Consider the following 18766-nt stretch of genomic DNA (forward strand, 5'->3'; position numbering starts at 1 on the left):
TTCTTTGGTCAAGATAGTTTTATTAAAGGTAGGTTAATGCTTTCTCTTTCCATATTCTTGCTACCTAATGAATAAGATTTTGTTGTTGTTGTTGATAGAAATCCTCAAGCGTTTTCAAGATATTGCCTACATTCAAATACATCAAATATACACAGTATGATATAGTTGCTTAAAATCACTGGTTGACAGTAGAACTTCTCCTACAGTAATGAAAAAGAGGACAACATCTCCAGAGACAGTAGAACACAACAGAGCGGTTCATTTAACAAGCCAAAGAGCGCAACAGTAGACCTCTACCAGAGAAATCACATTCATTTTCTCCAACGAAGGTTGTTAAGTGATCATGTGTGCTTCTGTGGATTTATTTTTTAAAAATCATTCAGTTCAATTGCTAAATCCTACACCAGATGTACAAAGATTCAATGAAAGTCGCTGGAAAGGAAATGGGAATCACAACGAAACGGATTAAAAGCGACCACTCAGTCCCATGATGCACTGCAAATGACTTCTGAAATCTGTTTGTGTTACTTATCATTGTTTGTTTGTTTTTGTTTTTAACGGTTTGTAATTTGTGTTTTAGCAATTTCTGAGTTAATTTATTTCCATGTATAGCAAATATTTTTATTTATAAATAGAGCCAATAATTTTTATTCAATATTTTATTTTACTTGATTTTATTTCTAAATACATCGAGTGATTTATTTCACTGCAAAAAAAAAAATAAAAAAAAAAAAAAAATAAAAATTATTTTACAAGAAAAACACTTTCCAGTTTTTCTGTCAAAAGTTCACGTTTAATTTAATGTGTTACTTGCGGTTTCTTTATAAATGTTTGCTAACTATACGAGCAATTTCTAAATGAAAATTGTTTATACACCAAATTTGTTCAAAGTATAGTCAATATTTTTTTGTTTTATTTAATTCTATTTTTATTTATACATACAGCCAAATGATTTATATCACTGCAATTTTTTTTTCTCCAAGTTGTAAATAAAGGTTTTTGGAGCAAATTTGATAAGAAAATACCATTTTTAGTTTTTCTACTTCAGAATGCCACATTTAATGTATTATATGTGGTTTCTTTTTAATTGAGAAATTTACTAGGAATTTATGAGTGAAAATGCTTTTTTAAATGTATAGTCAATATTTTTACTTTATTTATAGATGAAACCAATGATATATAGTCAATATTTTATTTTAATACTGACTGTCATTTTTTTTTTTTGTTTATTTGAACATTTATATAATTCACAAATATTCATGGATTGATTAGTTTAACAGAATTTGAGAACACAGGTGTTTTTTAACCAATTTTTAAACACTTTTTTGCATCAGTCGAACGTTGTGAATGATAGAGAAAATAAATGGGAAAAATACTTGCGTTATCAAGGCGGAAAAAGTCAGCAGTCACAGTTGCGCTCTATATACAAAGACAAGTACTTTGTGTTGTTGTCAGTTTACCACATTATAAGGCTCTATTTTTAAAGTGCACAATACTTGGAGGAGCTCGTGAAGAACTTCAGCAACAATAATAATGACTGTATGAGTGCTTAACTGACTAAACGTAGAGACAATACATGATAATGACGATGAGTACATATTAGTGGCCCCGAATGATACACACTTCAGGCAAAAACTCTTTCTGTAAATCAGATATTTCTGTTGCTTTTCTCTCGGATTATTAAAATACACAGATGTGACGTCAAGCAAATAATGACATTCGTAAGACGAGAGAAACTCTCCCAAGACCTCAAAGTCTCTGACTCCATCAGAGATGGATGCTAAGAAATGAAACATGAGTTTATGAGCATGGTCGACCCCCTCACTAACTAGGAAGAGGATTTGATGCTCGCCGATCTCCCCGGTGGTGAGGATGACGAACTGCATGGCTGCATGTATCCTAGTAATTCCCGTGTTGGTCGCGAAGAATAAACGGCCCAGAATTACCCGCTCACTGGTTCACGGATGGGACATAGTCTGGGCGACGGGTCTGGATGATCTTGGGACGCATGCGTTTGCTGCCCTCTGCAGTTTCATCTTCACCGTCTGAGCTGTCGTCCTCACACACATGTACAATCACACTGGGTGTGTTGGTGGTTCCAGTGTGGAGCTCATACTGCTCTCCTAAAAATGCATGCAAGCGTCATGTTACGGAAACACAGCAAGTTCTACTAAGTAATATTGTACAGATACAGATTTCTTTGTGTTTTTGAAAGTTTCTGCTCACCAAAGCTGCATTAATTTGATCAAAAATACAGTAAAACAGTAATACTATAATACAGTTTTCTATTTCAATATATTGTAAAATGTTATTTATTTCTGTGATACAAAGCTGAATTTTCAGCATCATTACTCCAGTCTTACATGATCCTTCAGAAATCATTCTAATATGCTAATTTTAGACTCAAGAAACATTTCTGATTATTATTAATGTTGGAAACAGTTGTGCTGCTTCATATTTTTGTGGAAAATGTAATACACTAACATTGAAAAAAGAAATTACTTTTGTTTAGCAAGGATGCATTAAATTGATCAAAACTGAAAGTAAAAACTAATGTTACAAATGATTTCTTTTTCAATAAATGCTCTTTTGAACTTTCTATTCATCAACCAATCCTGAAAAAATAAAATGCTTTCCACGAAAATACAAAGCAGCACAACTGTTTTCAACATTGATAATAATCAGAAAAGTTTCTTAAGCAGCAAATCAGCATATTAGAAAGATTTCTGAAGGATCATGTGACTCAGAAGTCTGGAGCAATGATGATGACAATGCTGACATTTTACAATATATTCACAGAGAAAACAGGTATTTTAAATTGTAATAATATTAAACTTTTTACCGTATTTTTGTTCAAATAAACAGCCTTGGTTTATTATTCCAAACTTACACTGGTCAACAGTGTAAATGGATTTAATGACACTTTTGTGTAATTTAATTTATCACCAATGCATAAAAGTATTATTAATATATATATATATATATATATATATATATATATATATATATATATATATATATATATATAACTGACCCTTTCAGACTGCATATATTGTTGATATATATAGTTCAGAACTCAAAAAGGTTTTCAGTTTCAAAGTATACCATGGAAATGAGGGAAGTAGGTTATACCTGGTCCTAGTTTAGTCACGGCACACAGCAGGTCATAGTTGAGGACTGGCATAGCATCCTGCGACTGCGCCCAGCCAACAGGGGGTGATGCCGGAGGAGAGATGAGGAACTGCTTCTCTGGTTTAGGAGGCTCAAGGCGATGACTGCCGATATGTACCACCTGTATGGTAGAAGTGAAATAAATGGAGGAAAAAAAAAAAAAAATCAGAAAGAGACAAAACATTTGCATTTATATTTCAGACAGTTTTATAAAAAGTGACTCATACTGCACTCAATATATATATGAGCAATATCACACAAGTAGTCGTGCGATATGGCGTTTATACAACAGTTCAACAGTTTAACAGCTGAGTTCAAGATCCGTTACTAAATCGAAAACGTCACTTTAGATCTAGTAACGCAGGAACATCGAGTTGCTTCACTGAAAGCTTGTATTAAAGTATTAAAAGAGTGTATTATGTGGAGTCGAGTATTATTAGAGAGAGATGGACTGAGCGAGTGTGATTACCTGCAACTGATACAGCATTCATTCTTCAGCTCAATCTCATATTCAGCATAAAACATTAGTTTGAATGTCCGCTGAGGAAAGCGATATCTTTGTCGTACTATCCCTTCATCTGTTAAGGTAGATTTCCGATGACGGCGCTGCTCACTGCATTTGTTGGCTGCATCTTACAAGCTGTTGTAGAAAGTAGAAATAACTTTCTTGTTTACAACTCTGTTTCAGTCTCTTTCAATATAAAATTATTTACTGTTGACTCACTCATTAAAAACTCTTGTCGCCATCTAATGGCAGAATAATGTAAATGAATAATATTTAATAAACAACAACAGCCTTCATAAAAGTTGCTAGGCAATTCAGTCAAAAGCACAAAGTCAGCGCTCTGATATACAACATTAACCCTCTGGAGTCGATTAACGCGTATACGCGTTTTGGGGTATTTTCTCCTGATAACCCCGAAAAGAACTTAAATTACACTTTCAGTTTTGATCGTACAGATAAGTGCAATACATCAATCGAATCTGTAAAGGGTCTACTTTTTTTTGTATACAGACATAATAACAACAAAACTTTGTGCACTTATAAAATAAAGATAACAAACAAGGAGTGCTGTCTGCAGCCTTTGTCTGCGCTGATCTTCAGATACAAATGCGTCATTAAAATGAACTGTAACTGAGTGAATACTCAACGAAGAGACATGAGAGAGATATCTATAGAAAGCCTGACATGTCTACTTTTAAACTAAACAAGTGCTGCTGAAAACAAATATTCTGTGATAAAGTAATCCATATGAAAACAACGCGATGTCCGTTTTTTCACGTCTCCCTTCATTATCTTCTAATGCGACCACGCCCCCGCGCCGAGCTCGCTTTTGAGATTCAAATGTTTCACTGAAGCGCGCGGCTTTTGAATACGCCCACACAACAGAAGACAACGCAGCGAGACTGTTCTTCAAGTTTTTATTATTTTACTGTTTGCTTCGCGATGAGAGGAATAAGACATAATTCACCCCAAAAAGATGTGATGTGGTTGAGGATTTGAGATTTGGATTTCCTCAGAAAAAAGAATGAAGCACTTTATTCAGAAGAGATCATAAACATGAGTAAGTCTCTTTTTATTTATTTATATACTTGTACTAGTTTTCACATAACGTGTAAACATTTTACTAGTTAGACTTTTTCCAAAGACTTTTTCCAAACTATAATTCCTGAATAAATGTATAATCAAGTGAAATATTATGAAGTTTCAATAACAATATACACTACTATACCATTCAAAAGCTTGATGTAAAATAATATAAATGTACAAATAAATGAAACTGTAACAAATGCAACAATCATTGCTGTTCTTTCAATTTATCCCCCCTAAAAAACCTAAAAAAAAATATTCTCAGCTCTTTTCAACATTAATAATAATAATAATAATAATAATAATAATAATAATAATAATAATAATAATAATGATGATGATGATAATAATAACAATAAATGTTTTTTTGTAGAAAATAAGATTGTTAAAAGGATTTCTGAAGGATTGTGTGACTGGAGTAATGATGCAAAAAATTCAGTTTGAAAGTCAGCTTTGATTGTTCCTAATAAACTGTTTAACTGCACTCACAAGTGAATATTAAATTATGTTGTGGGGTAATTAAATATATTCTAAATAAACTACAAACATAAAATTATATACATTTATTTTGTCCTCACATTCTTTCTTGTAACTCATCCCTCTCAGTGACACAGCTGACTGAATGGCTCATTATGCAGCTCATTATGCAGGCCTTTGTCTTCTCAGGTGTGAATTCATGATAGTTGACGCCTACTCGCATATGACTTTTACCAACAAAAAAGTGTCTTAGAAAATTTAAATCAATATATTGTTTTCTGTAAGTGAGTAAACAAGATGATTTTCACATCATTTAGAAAAAAAAAAATTCTAGGCTACAAGCTCCAGTTCTCAAAATTCCTGGGAACCAATTTTCTGTATGTGTTTTATTGCCTTATTCAAGTGATTTAACATTTTTTGTTTTTCACTAACCACGCATAACATTTTTTTTCTCAAAAACACAATCATGTACATACATGCTGCTCACATATTATTATAGCCTAGTTTATGCTGATTACAGTGAGATTAGACTTTAGCCATTTAGATATTTATAAGAAACTGAAAAAAGCACAAATGTCAGGGCATGACAAAACTTCTCCAGGCCCCAAAAATACCCTTAGACTCCAGAGGGTTAAAGGGATAGTTCACCCAAAAATGAAAATTACCCCATGATTTACTCACTCTCAAGGCATCCTAGGTGTATATGACCAGGGGTGCACATAATTTTTTCAGCCTGGTTCTCATAAGAGAACCTGGAGATTTGGTTTGGTCCTCACACTGCATATAGCGTGACCCATTAAATATAACTATAAAAATTAATTAATAACAGTTATAATATTATTGCACTTTATTTAGCTTTTTTTTTAAATAAAATAATAAACTAAATAATAATGTGAGATAATATTATTAAAAATAAAAGGTAGGCCTAGTATTAAATACAAATAAAATGATTTTATAGTAAACTTAAAAATAAAATGCTAATATTTACTACTACTTTCTTTGTTTGGCTCTTTAAGAAGAATCGCTTTATGTATTCCCCAATTGTAAATTGCTTTGGATAAAATTGTCTAAAAATAAATAAATAAATAAAAGCATTTTTATCATTTTTAAACTTAAAATCAGCAGGCTTTTATTTTGGCAGGTTGTCGGCAAGTAAGTATACGCGCTTCCAGATTTAGTACTGCTGCTGATTAAAGAGCGTCAGTGAATGAATGTCACAGTTTTGCATTCTGCATTGAAAACCCCATATTTATGCTTACATTTATACATACAGTTTGAAAAGACATCTTATATAGTACAGTTTGTCGATCTAAAATGGCAATTGTGTATTAACTAGGGCTGTCAAAAAATTTTTTGAATTTCGAATATTCATCGAATTTAAAATAAAGATCCACATTCGAATGCGAAAACGTTGCATTCGAATTTTAGGTGTGCGTTAAGGAGGCTGCTTTAAGGCCCAGCCCGGGTATACTTCATATTCTGCGTTCCGTTCCATCCTGCGCCCAGCAGCATCCGCACAGCTTTCAAAAGGCGGACGAGCTAGACACGCAGTACTACGCAGGACGCGGACGGCCAAAGTATGTTTTGGCCTTTATCAGTGGCCACGAGATGCGATGACAATGTAAGTGTAACTGCATTATAATTTTTCTGTTAGCCTATCCAGCTGAAGCCACTAGATGCAGCGCTGCTGCGATGTTCTTTTAAAATATTGCTGAAAAAAAGAGAACATCAATGTGGAGAAGATCTTGTTTACATCAAAACTGAAACCAAGCCATTCACATAGAACGCATATTTTGCGCATTTTCTAGAGACACATCCATCACTGTTGCACTCGCATCTTGCACAAGAGAACCGCATGTTTAGAAAGCCATGTAAAATTAATGTAAGTTCAACTTTTTAAAAACATATCTCGAGCCTTTATGTTGGATTTTTCCCCATTCCACTGCCTCTCATGTTTTTTAATGAAAAATGTACTCTGTGTGATTGGCTTTCTGCCCTTTGTATTAAACTATGCATGCATACATGATGCTGTTTTGTTTATAGTTGTTTAAGCATCTTAATTATAATTGGTTTATAAACTTTATTTTAAATATTATTCACTTCACAGTCATGTATTCTAATGCTTTGAATAAACGTGCATTAGTAATATATTACTAAACGTGCATTAGTAATATACTCGATACGCCCTCTTGTGGCCTCAGGAGAGAAGCCAAAAGCTTTTCTTCACCCTAACTGAAATTATGCATTTTAAATTTGAATATAATTTGAATTTTGATAAAATATAAGTACAAAATTCGAATATAGTTTTTCAGCCATTTTGACAGCCCTAGTATTAACAGCTGTCAACCATGTCGGTACGCAAATGCTCTGTCAGAACTTACTTATATAGCGCATTTTTTATTTTGGTCATGCATGCGAACCTGCAGACCACTTATGTGCACCCCTGTATATGACTTTCTTCTTTCAGATGAATCCAATTAGAGTTATATTCAAAATGTACTGGCTCTTCTAAGCTTTATAATAGCAGTGAATGGGTGTTATGTTTCAATGGTCCAAAAGAAGTCCAATAAAGTGCATCCATCCATCATAAAAAGTGTCCCACATGGTCTCAAAGGGGTAAATGGGATGATTAAAGGCCTCCTGAAGTCAATCAATGCGTTTTTGTAAGACAAATATCCATATTTAAAACTTCATAAACTATAATCCCTAGCACCCATTCACTGCCATTATAAACTTGGAAGAGCCAGGACATTTTTAATATAACTCCATTTGGATTTGTCTGAAAGAAGAAAGTCATACACACCTAGGATACCTTGAGGGTGAGTAAATCATGGGATAATTTACATTTTTGGGTAAACTATCCCTTTAAAATTACATAACAAATAACGTGATGAGATTTTGCCCTCAGTCAAATCTTAGGGTGACCATATGTCGTCTTTTTCCCCGACATGTCCTCTTTTTGGACCTAAAAAAAGTTAAATTTACATTTCTAAATTGCCCAAAATGTCCGGGATTCACCTTTTGCTTTCTACAGTCACCATTCATTGTGTGAGTTTTTGCAAACTTTATATATTGAAGTTCAATAACATACAGCGGGGAAAATAAGTATTTGACACATCAGCATTTTTATCAGTAAGGGGATTTCTAAGTGGGCTATTGACACAAAATTTTCACCAGATGTAGCCATCAAGCCAAATATTGAATTCATACAAAGAAATCAGAACATTTAAGTATACAAGTTGAGTCATAATAAATAAAGTGAAATGACACAGGGAATAAGTATTGAACACATGAAGATAACAAGGTGCAAAATGGCATAGAAAGCCAGGAGATCACCTGAAATCTGTCAGTATTGAGAGAGAAACCCTGCCCCCTATCAGTACTAATTGATATCAGCTGCTTTAGTCCTAACTGATGGCCTATAAAGGCTTCTCATGACCCAGGAGGTACACAGGAAAGACTTCATGATGGGTAAAAGCAAAGAACTCTCTCAAGATCTTCGTAATCTTATTGTTGAAAAGCATTTTGATGGGAATGGTTATTGGCATATTTCCAGAATGAAAAATGTTACTGTGAGCACTGTGGGGGCCATTATCCGGAAATGGAAAGAGCATCAGTTCACCATAAACCGGCCACGATCAGGTGCTCCACGTAAGATCCCTGTCCAAGGAGTTCAAAGAATAATCAGGAGAGTTCTCCAAGAGAACTTCAGGAAGACCTTGCATCTGCAGGTACTGTTGTTTCAAAGAAAACTATAATATAAGCAATGCACTGAACCGCCATGGCATCCATGCACGCTCACCATGCAAGACTCCATTGCTGAACAAAAAGCATGTTGAGGCTCGGTTAAAGTTTGCGAAAGAGCATTTGGAGAAGCCTGTGGATTATTGGGAGACTATAGTATGGTCAGATGAAAGCAAAATTTAACTTTCTGGCCGTCATTCTACACACCATTTTTGGAGAAGAAATGGCACTGCCCACCACCCCAAGAACACCATACCAACAGTTATGTTTGGGGGTGGAAGCATCATGGTTTGGGGCTGCTTTTCAGCAAGGGGTACTGGCAGACTTCATATTATTGAAGGCAGGATGAATGGAGAAATGTACCGGGACATTCTGGATAAAAATCTGCTGCCATCTAACAGAATGCTGAAAATGAAAAGAGGGTGGACATTTCAGCAAGACAATGATCCCAAACACAAGGCCAAGGAAACAATGAAGTGGTTTCAAAGAAAAAAAAAACAAATTGCTTGAATGGCCCAGTCAATCACCTGACCTAAATCCCATAGAAAATCTATGGAGAGAACTGAAGATCAAAGTTCATAAAAGAGGCCCAAGGAACCTTCAAGATTTAAAGACCATTCGTGTGGAAGAATGGGCCAGAATCACTCCTGAGCAATGCAGATGACTGGTCTCTCCATACAAGAGGCGTATAGAAGCTGTAATCACCAACAAAGGCTTTTCTACAAAGTATTAAATAAAGTGTGTTCAATACTTATTCCCTGTGTCATTTCACTTTATTTATTATGACTCAACTTTTATACTTAAATGTTCTGATTTCTTTGTATTAATTCAATATTTGGCTTGATGGCTACATCTGGTGAAAATTTTGTGTCAATAGCCCACTTAGAAATCCCCTTACTGATAAAAACGCTGATGTGTCAAATACTTATTTTCCCCGCTGTAGTTGCATGGTTGTGAACACAATGGGTACCCTAGCAACTGCTCTAACAACCACCTAGAAACACATTAGCACTAGGTACCCTAGACAAAACTATTTGCTCTGGAACAAATAATAGATTAATGAGACCAACCTACTATAGAAACATAAAATTCTAGAAGAACTGGCCAACGTGAGGCTCTGTGGGTTTATGAGTGTTGAATGGCCACTGATGCCCTGGAACCCACATCTCCGAAAACGATTTTCAAATAGTAGGGATGTAATGATTCACTCAACTCAAGATTCGATTATGATTTCACGATTGGATTCACGTTTTTTTTTTTTTATGATTATTTAAGATAAATTATGAATTAAATGTGTCCTTTTATTATTGCTTAAAATGCTTTACATTTCTTTGTGAAATTCAAATATAACTGTAATAATATACTAATATTGCACTTGCATATTATTGCTCTTTTTTTGTTTTTGATTGCTTCTATTGTCCTATTGTCGCTTTGGATAAAAGCATCTGCTAAATAACAAAATTTAAATAGAATGTAAAAGTAAATAACAAAACTAAATTGACATTTTAAAACAAGCCCCAAATCAAATAAATAACACAAATAAAATAAATCTCCGCATATAAACAAAGTAAATCTTTGTTTGTGCTCTTTCTATTTAAAATTAGAGACAACTACTGCATTTTAATCATGATCCAAACAAAGATGCTGCATACATGCAACATGAGCAGATTTTAATTTAAATTAGATTGTATAATTTCGAAATTTTGAAGCAAAAACAGAATGGTTTGACTTCAGTTTTGTGAAACTATACATAAAAATATCTGCATGAAACAGCGGATGAGCTGAATGAGCAGGTTGTGCTTAAAAGCATTTCCTTGGTTTCTGCTGTAAACAAAGCAGCGCTGCACTTATGAACTTTAATATGCATTATACAGAGGCAAGATGAAAATAAATTATACCATCTAAACTTTTCTAAAGACAGTAAGTTCCCCTCAGACATGCATTCATACAAACTCCTACCCCTAAATTAATCGCGATTTGTTTAGCATCTCAATCGATTTGAATCGTCACATATTTGAATCGATTTTCAACCGGCTCGCGGTTAATCATTATATCCCTATCAAATAGTCATTATCTTTATTAACAAACCGCATATTTGAAGTCTAAACATGTACATTCTCTCGTAAAAACTCTTAAAACTACATTTTGTGACACAAAACAGTATTATTTATTAAATTATAGTGGATTCAGGCATCCTCCATGACACTTGCTGTGAGAAATACCGCAAGCGGAGTGATAAAAATAGTTAAATGGTTGGTGTTCTGATATCACTTGAATATTGCACTCCTCTCAGCCAATCAGATTCGAGAACTAGAAAGAACTGTTGTATAAAAGTTTATAGATCATGCATTCATGAGAATCAAACAATTTTTTTTTAAATGTACTCAACCTCAGACCATCCAAGATGTAGATCAGTTTGTTTCTTCATCTGAAGAGATTTGGAGAAATGTAACATTGCATCAATTGCTCACCAATGGATCCTCTGCAGTGAATGTGTGCCATAAGAATGAGGTTCCAAACAACTGATAACATCATCACAATAATCCACATGACTCCAGTGCATCAATTAATGTCTTGTGAAGTGAAAAGCTGCATGTTTGTAGGAAACAAATCCATCATTATCCATCACTTCTGGCTAAAATATGAGTTCATAATCTATAGTAACAATTCCTCTAATGAAGAAGTCCTTCCCCTGTTGTCCTCTCACATCAAAATTCACCCACATATTTGTTTAGAGCTTTTCTGGACAATTTTGTCTTGTAAATGGTGCTTGATCTGTGCATATTTCTCTTTTGATTGAGACGAGACAACTTTCTCACTGGAGAAAGCATTATTATGGATTATGGACACGAATTATGGACAAAGTTCTAAAGTTAAAACATCATAATTATGGATTTGATTCTTACAAACATGCAGCTTTTTTGGCCTCACAAGATGTTAATTGATGGACTGGAGTCGTGTGGATTTTTGATATATTTTTATCAGCTGTATGGACTTTCATTCTAACGGCAACAATTCTCTGCAGAGGATCCACTGATGAGCAAGTGATGTAATTCTACATTTCTCCAAATCTGATGAAGAAACAAACTCATCTAAATCTTGAACGCCCTAAGGGTGAGTACATTTTCAATTAATTTATTTTTTTTCCGTAAGACTATATAATAAATAAACTGTTTTCATCAATGAACAAAAAGTATCATGCTAATTTTTAGAGCAACTTGGAGTACCATGTAATACTTCTTTGTTAGGGTTATTTACCTGAGCAAAATACAGACGCATCTCCTTTCCATTGAATTCGCTCTTATGGAGTTTGACTCTGGCCTCGGCTGCTGCCAACGCATTGGTGAAGTTGATCCGAACCCGTCTGAAGCTTTTAAAGAACTGGAAGGATGTGTCAGGATCAAACGCACGGAATAAAGCCTCAAACTGCTCCTGATAATTCAAAAAGAGGAAAACCATGTAAAATAACGGGACTGAGATGAAACTAGAAATTCACACTTGCATTTGATGGAGAAATACAGAAAACAACAATTTCCTCCATGAAAAACATTTTACAAGAAGGTTGTGAACATCATGTATAAAAGAAGTAGAACGAGTAGAATGAAAATCATTTGTAAAACTTGTGTAGATTGAACTGAACATGTCACATAACAGTGATTTTATGAAAAAACAAAGAAAAAATCCTATTGAAAAAAAAAAAAAAGCCTGGCCAGGTAAAACCAGCAAACCACCTTAGGCTGGTTTAAGTTGGTTTTCTTCAACAGGGCGCTGCTGAAGCAAGCAAGAAATTCAATATTTATTAAGACATCAACATTTCTGTCAGCTCACTAAATATTGGATTTCTTGCTAGCTACAGATGTATGTGGGATGTTATGTAATGTGAGGACTTTTCATTTAGACAAATTCATTCTGCTTGAATGTCATGAATGAGGTCCAACATACACTACTGTTCAAAAGTTTGGGGTCTGTAAGATTGTTGATGTTTTTGAAAGAAGTCTCTTCTGCTCACCAAAGCTGCATTTATTTGATCAAAAATACAATAAAAGCAGTAGTACTGTGCTATTTTTTTTTTCAATTTAAAATGCTGAATTTAAAAAGCTCAAAGGTGAATTTTCAGCATCATTACTCCAGTCTTCTGAGTCACATGATCCTTCAGAAATCATTCTAATATGCTGATTTGGTGCTCAAGAAACATTTCTGATTATTATAAATACTGAAAACAGTTGTGCTGCTTCATATTTTTGTGGAAACTGTGAATTCATTTTTTTCAGAGCATTCCAAGCATTCTGTTTCAAGCTTCAGGCCTTAAATCCTTTTGTTGCAGGTAGTCTCTATAGCAAACAGGCCATTGAAAACAGGAGAGCTGGAAAAGTAAGAACTGAAGATCAGTAGACCAACATAGCCAGATTATAGTTTAGGCATTAGAGTCCTAAGTATGAAAGAAACCAAACCTTTAAGTTGTGGAAGACCAAATGTAAAAGCAAAAAAAACATGCAAAGCTTAGTTTAATGTAAATTAGCACCAGAACCGGAAAGAGAAATGCATCCGAATCACGTCATTAATGAACAGTAATGAACAGTCGGCCACCAGGCAGTGGCTGTTGCACTTTGTAGTCTTAAGATGCATAATTCAGTTTCAGTAGAACAAGAAACTCTGCAATGAAGGCTGTGCAAATTACATGCGATTACTCCACCTCACTCGCCAGCAGAAGTTTCTAGCGTGCAATCAGCAGTGCTGTGAGGTCACGGCTTTACTCGCAGGTTTATCTGCTGCTGCTTATAGCAGAGCTGATAGTGTTGAGCACCGCCTTTCTCTTTAAGTTCCTAACCTTCAGCCCCTCCCTTCATTCCTCTCCGTCTCTCTGTCTCTCACTCTTCATTGCTGACTAATCCTAATGAGGAACTGGAAACTCATGACATCATTCATTTATGGGCCACAATCCAACATCATCATCTCTCCCTTCAGCATGTTTCCACAAGGCCTGGGCAATCCTATTGTCTCTCACTTTCCATTAATATGTAATTTAAACATTTTTTAACATCATTCATTACCATTCTTTGACAATGTGACATTCCTACTTCACAAAGTCTCACCTGTTTCACCTGACACCAAAACTATTTCACTATAACCTGACTACAGTAGTCAGATTATTGTGAAATAGTTTTGGTATCAGGTGCAGTTCCTGGTTTCCAAACTGTAAAAATATTTGTAACCTTACCATACATGGCGAAAAACTGTAAATGTTTAACATGACATTATATGTCATTTTACTTATTAAACACTGTCAAATTTATGGTTTTTCAAAGTGAATTACCATATAATTTACAGTAAAAACAGTATTAGCATTAGGCATTAGCAGAGAAAATGGTAAAAACTTGTTAAAAACCTGTTAATTGGTTAACCATAAGTAAGCGTATCATATATGGTGAAAATCAGTAAACTGTTCAACATGACATTATATGTAATTTGTTATTATATGTAAAATACTGTGAAATGTATGTTTTTTTTTGTTTTTTTTTTTAACAAGTGAATTACTATATAATTTACAATGAAAAGCAGTAAAAGGACATTCGCAGAAATAAAAAAAACCCTGCCAACTGGTTAATTGTAAGGAACCTAACCATAAAAACTGTAAATGGTTTAGCATTGTATTATATGCAGTTCTACTGTAAAATACTATCAAATTTATTTAGTTTTTAGTTTTTTGCCCCAAGTGAACTATAATATAATTACATATAATTTACAGTGAAACAAAGTAAAATAACATTCCTAGAAATCCCTGGGTTTAATGCAACTGTTGCATTATATGGTGTTGTGTGTTAATGGTGTATTGTCTTTGCATGTATGCCACCCAAAATACTTTAGCAACCACACAGCAACCATTCAGAACACCCTAGCAACTTCCTAGCTGTGCACAATCTACGATGAACTCTGATTCATCATATGGCTTTCTATTACCACCTGTAATACTTTTATGGTGGTTATCAGAAGTACTACTAATATATATATATATATATATATATATATATATATATATATATATATATATATATATATATATATATATATATATATATATATATATATATATATATATATATGTTAACATTTTTCATGATTTTCCAGGCCTGGACAAGAAAGTTTTAAAAGTCCCTGCCATTTCTCTGTTTTCAATGACCGTGGGAACCATTTACACCAAACAGCAACAAAAAACAACTTACTGTTGTGAACTCATTCTTGTTTGCGTATGTAAATGTGTTGATGATCAAGACTGCATGGCTAGACACAAATCTTGTTTAAAGATTACACTGATCAGCGGTTTGAGTACATGCTCTGTGTGTTCACTGTGGAAGGATGGTGCATCTCTGACTCAATGGAAAAATGGAAATATGAAACCGAAATAAGTTGATGGAAAAAAATGCAAAGGGAAGGACACAGTAGATGGGTGTTACGCAAAGACAAGTGGAGGTGAGGCAGTGGATAGTTGTGCTGATATGTGACCAGTGGTACACATAAGCCCTCAGATGATATTTATATCAAGCTGCTACACAAAAGAGCATGATGAAGCAACACATGAGCTATCTTCATTGTAACACTGTAGCAACCACACAGCAAAATCCTAGTAATTACCTAGCAACCACTCAAAACACCTTTGCAACCACATAGCAACAACCTAGCAACCACCCAGAATACCTTAACAAATGCATAGCAACATAGTAGGATAAACAGCTCAATAAACAGATTTTTAGAGGAAACAGCTTATCATTTAATGAATTGACAGCCTATTGGCTAATCTTCAACATGTTTTAAACAAAACAATACTTTTGGATTTAACTATTTTTAGAGCTTGCACCAAAAAAAAAAAAAAGAAAAAAATGCAGTTTTATAAGATAAGCCTATCTATCTGTCTTGAGAAACTTTTTGTCTAATGCTTAATTTACACTGTAAAGGTTGCACAGAAGTGATTCTGAAGTGACGTTCAGGCATCTTTACACAGACTGTTTATTACTGCTTATAGGTGGCATAAATGCATTTACACATAGCTATACTTTGATATAGGGGATGAGGTGGGTCAGAACATGCATGATTTAGTCTGGCTTTGTGTTTTTACACTGAATTCTGAGCAGGCACAGAGCAGCCTTGGCTCAGCTGTGTAATGATGCCTAACATTTTGTATAAAATGTGCAACTCACTTATAGTGTATTATCCTGTATTTATTGTACTAAATGAGTAAATATATATTATGTGTACTGTAGGCTTCTAATGCATCAACTTAAGAAGTATTTCATGTTATCTGCCCTGTGGTACACATCACATCAGACATATATATTCACCTGGTATGAAAGGCAACAGAGAAAATGCAGAACCAAGAGGTTTATGTTGCCGCACTGGAGGAACAGACGGAGAGCACTCATGCATACGGGACTGAGTCAATCCCGGGACAAAAGCAGAGTCACGTGTGCAGCCATAGTGCAGGGCAGCTTAAACATTTCCCCATGCTGAATGGCAATGGTATTCTCATTTGCACTATGTTTTCTGTCTCTTTAATAATGATTAAGATGTGGCTTTGGCTGAGGCAGAGTTCAGTGCTAGTGGTCAAATATCAGCCAGGCAGACATTTCCACTACAGACACAGAAACAGGCAAAGCTTTACATTTCAAAACAAGCTGGTGGAATAAAGTGACCTAAAATGTCTAATACTTAACCATAACACATACACTGCAGTTCAAAAGTTTGATGTCAGTAAGATTTTTTTAATTATTATTTTTTTCTAAAAAAAATAAAAAAAAAATAATGATAATAATAATAATAATAATTCATACTTTTATTCAGCAAGGACTTTTTTTGTATTTCTTTCTTTCTTTTTTATTCAAAAACATTAAATAACATACAGACTCAATTTCAGCCACCTGTCTCTAAAAACAAGGGTTCATTTCTGGCTATCATCATTATTAATACACAGTCATGTAGTTCCAAACTCATGTGACTTTTCATCTATATAATGCAAAAGAACACAAAAAAGCACAATCTTCAAAAAAAATTAATTTCGTACAAAGTGCTCATCGCTTGAGAAGACTTGATTAATTGGCAGGTGCGTGATAATTTGACTATGTGTGAATTCAGTTTCTGTTGTTGCTCTGTTCTGTATCCTGCTGCTGTTTGCACATTAAAAAAAAAAATAAATAAATAAATAAAAAATAATTGTAGGCTATTTGTAATAGGTCACAGACACTCATCCATTCTATTATTTATTAAATACTTATTTAATAATCTAATTGTATCAGTTAACGGTTAATGTTCGGACAACGAGCAACGGTTGTCAGTGGGAAAATTAACCAAAATGAGCATCCCTAAGTTACATGCTATCTTTAAGTCAATTTTTATTTCTGAATGAACTATCCCTTTGAGGACAAGATGTTACGCACAATATTAATCACTACATGGATTCTTTCACTTGTAGAAGATGATTTAACGAGCCAAACATGGTACAAAATGACAAAGATATTAAAAAGGCTTTGTTTACTGTTGAAACAGCTGTAATAGGCTATTTGTAAAATCTGTTTTTGTGAAATGAGCAGCTCGCTCACAAATGTAAAACTGCTAGCCTACTGAGGATCGCGTAGCCTAATGTGTGTGTTTTCAAAGTCTTCATTGAGTAAAGAAAATGCTAATAAATCTGTATGCTGTTTTTAATGAAAACTAGTAGGCTACATCATAGGTCAAAGCATTGCTTTAACTGAGAAAATACATCCTGAAATGCACCTGAAATGTTGAATCATCAAACACCAAATTCATGACATTTAAATATGTCACAATTAAGTCACTCAACAGTATCAGATATATTTAATTATGCTAAAATTAAAGGTAACAGAAATATCTTACAATCATCTCTGCATATAAAACTGAGATATGAAGAAAAAAATGACAGACTTCACCTTCACATCACATTTGGTCAGTGCATTGTCTTATGGAAAAGTGCAGCCTGTTTATTTATAATTAAGTAAGCCAGACAGACACCTGGCCTTCTTGGCTAACATTTTCCATTGTTTTTATGGGATAGTTTCAAATTCCACATTTAATCAAAGTTCCTGCTAAAAATAAACCTCTTTGGAAATGGCGATACTACATAATAAGCCTAATTTTAAACAACAGCGGGATGAAAGTCATGCATAAAAGAGAAAAACAAATGTTTCATAAGTTGCTTCAAGAGATACATATGAGCTACAGTATATAGGACAGCAATCAACCTTTGACCTCAGTGTCAGTAGAAACATGAAAAGCAAAAAATGCTCTTCTTTTCCATGAGAACAGCTGAGGTCAAGGATATTTCTAGGAGGTTGGTTCCTCACTGAATGTCCCTTTGTAGCAGTAAAGCAGGTGTGGAGCTAAAATAAGCCACGGCTTTGTGGAAGCTTCAAACACGCTCACCAAAGAGAGACTCCAACGGGTGATAGTCATATTATTAGAATGGAAAATGAGGGAGAAGTTGGAAAATGGACCGTGTCCATTGGTTACCAAATCACAGCACTAAGGGCTTGTTTACACCTGGTCACTTCATGTGGTTTCGCTGATCGGATAGCTATCTGATTTGTTAAAACATTCCATTTTCCCTTGGCCACATAAATGTGTCTCCGCAAAATGGATATAAATCCGACCTTCACTTCCTGCGATATATGCATGGGCTTTGACATATAGCCTATAACAGGGTTCCTCAAATCTGGACCTCGAGATCAACTTCCCTGCAGAGTTTAGCTCTAACCCTAATCAAACACACCTGAGGAA

General features: G+C 34.4%; 1 protein-coding gene across 1 annotated transcript in view; it reads right to left on the reverse strand.

Annotated features, from left to right (window-relative positions):
- The window catches only part of LOC109073524 (calcipressin-1-like), a 25997-nt gene continuing 7231 nt past the window's right edge, over positions 1–18766 (reverse strand). The window contains exons 2-4 of the mRNA XM_042746879.1: positions 12242–12415; positions 3133–3292; positions 1–2123 (exon numbers count right to left, since the gene is read on the reverse strand). Coding sequence (XP_042602813.1) covers positions 1951–2123; positions 3133–3292; positions 12242–12415 — 507 coding nt within the window. The 3' untranslated portion in view covers positions 1–1950. The remainder of the gene's footprint in view (positions 2124–3132; positions 3293–12241; positions 12416–18766) is intronic.

The sequence above is a fragment of the Cyprinus carpio genome, chromosome A1 (assembly GCF_018340385.1).
Source record: "Cyprinus carpio isolate SPL01 chromosome A1, ASM1834038v1, whole genome shotgun sequence".
In the NCBI taxonomy this organism is placed as follows: domain Eukaryota; kingdom Metazoa; phylum Chordata; class Actinopteri; order Cypriniformes; family Cyprinidae; genus Cyprinus; species Cyprinus carpio.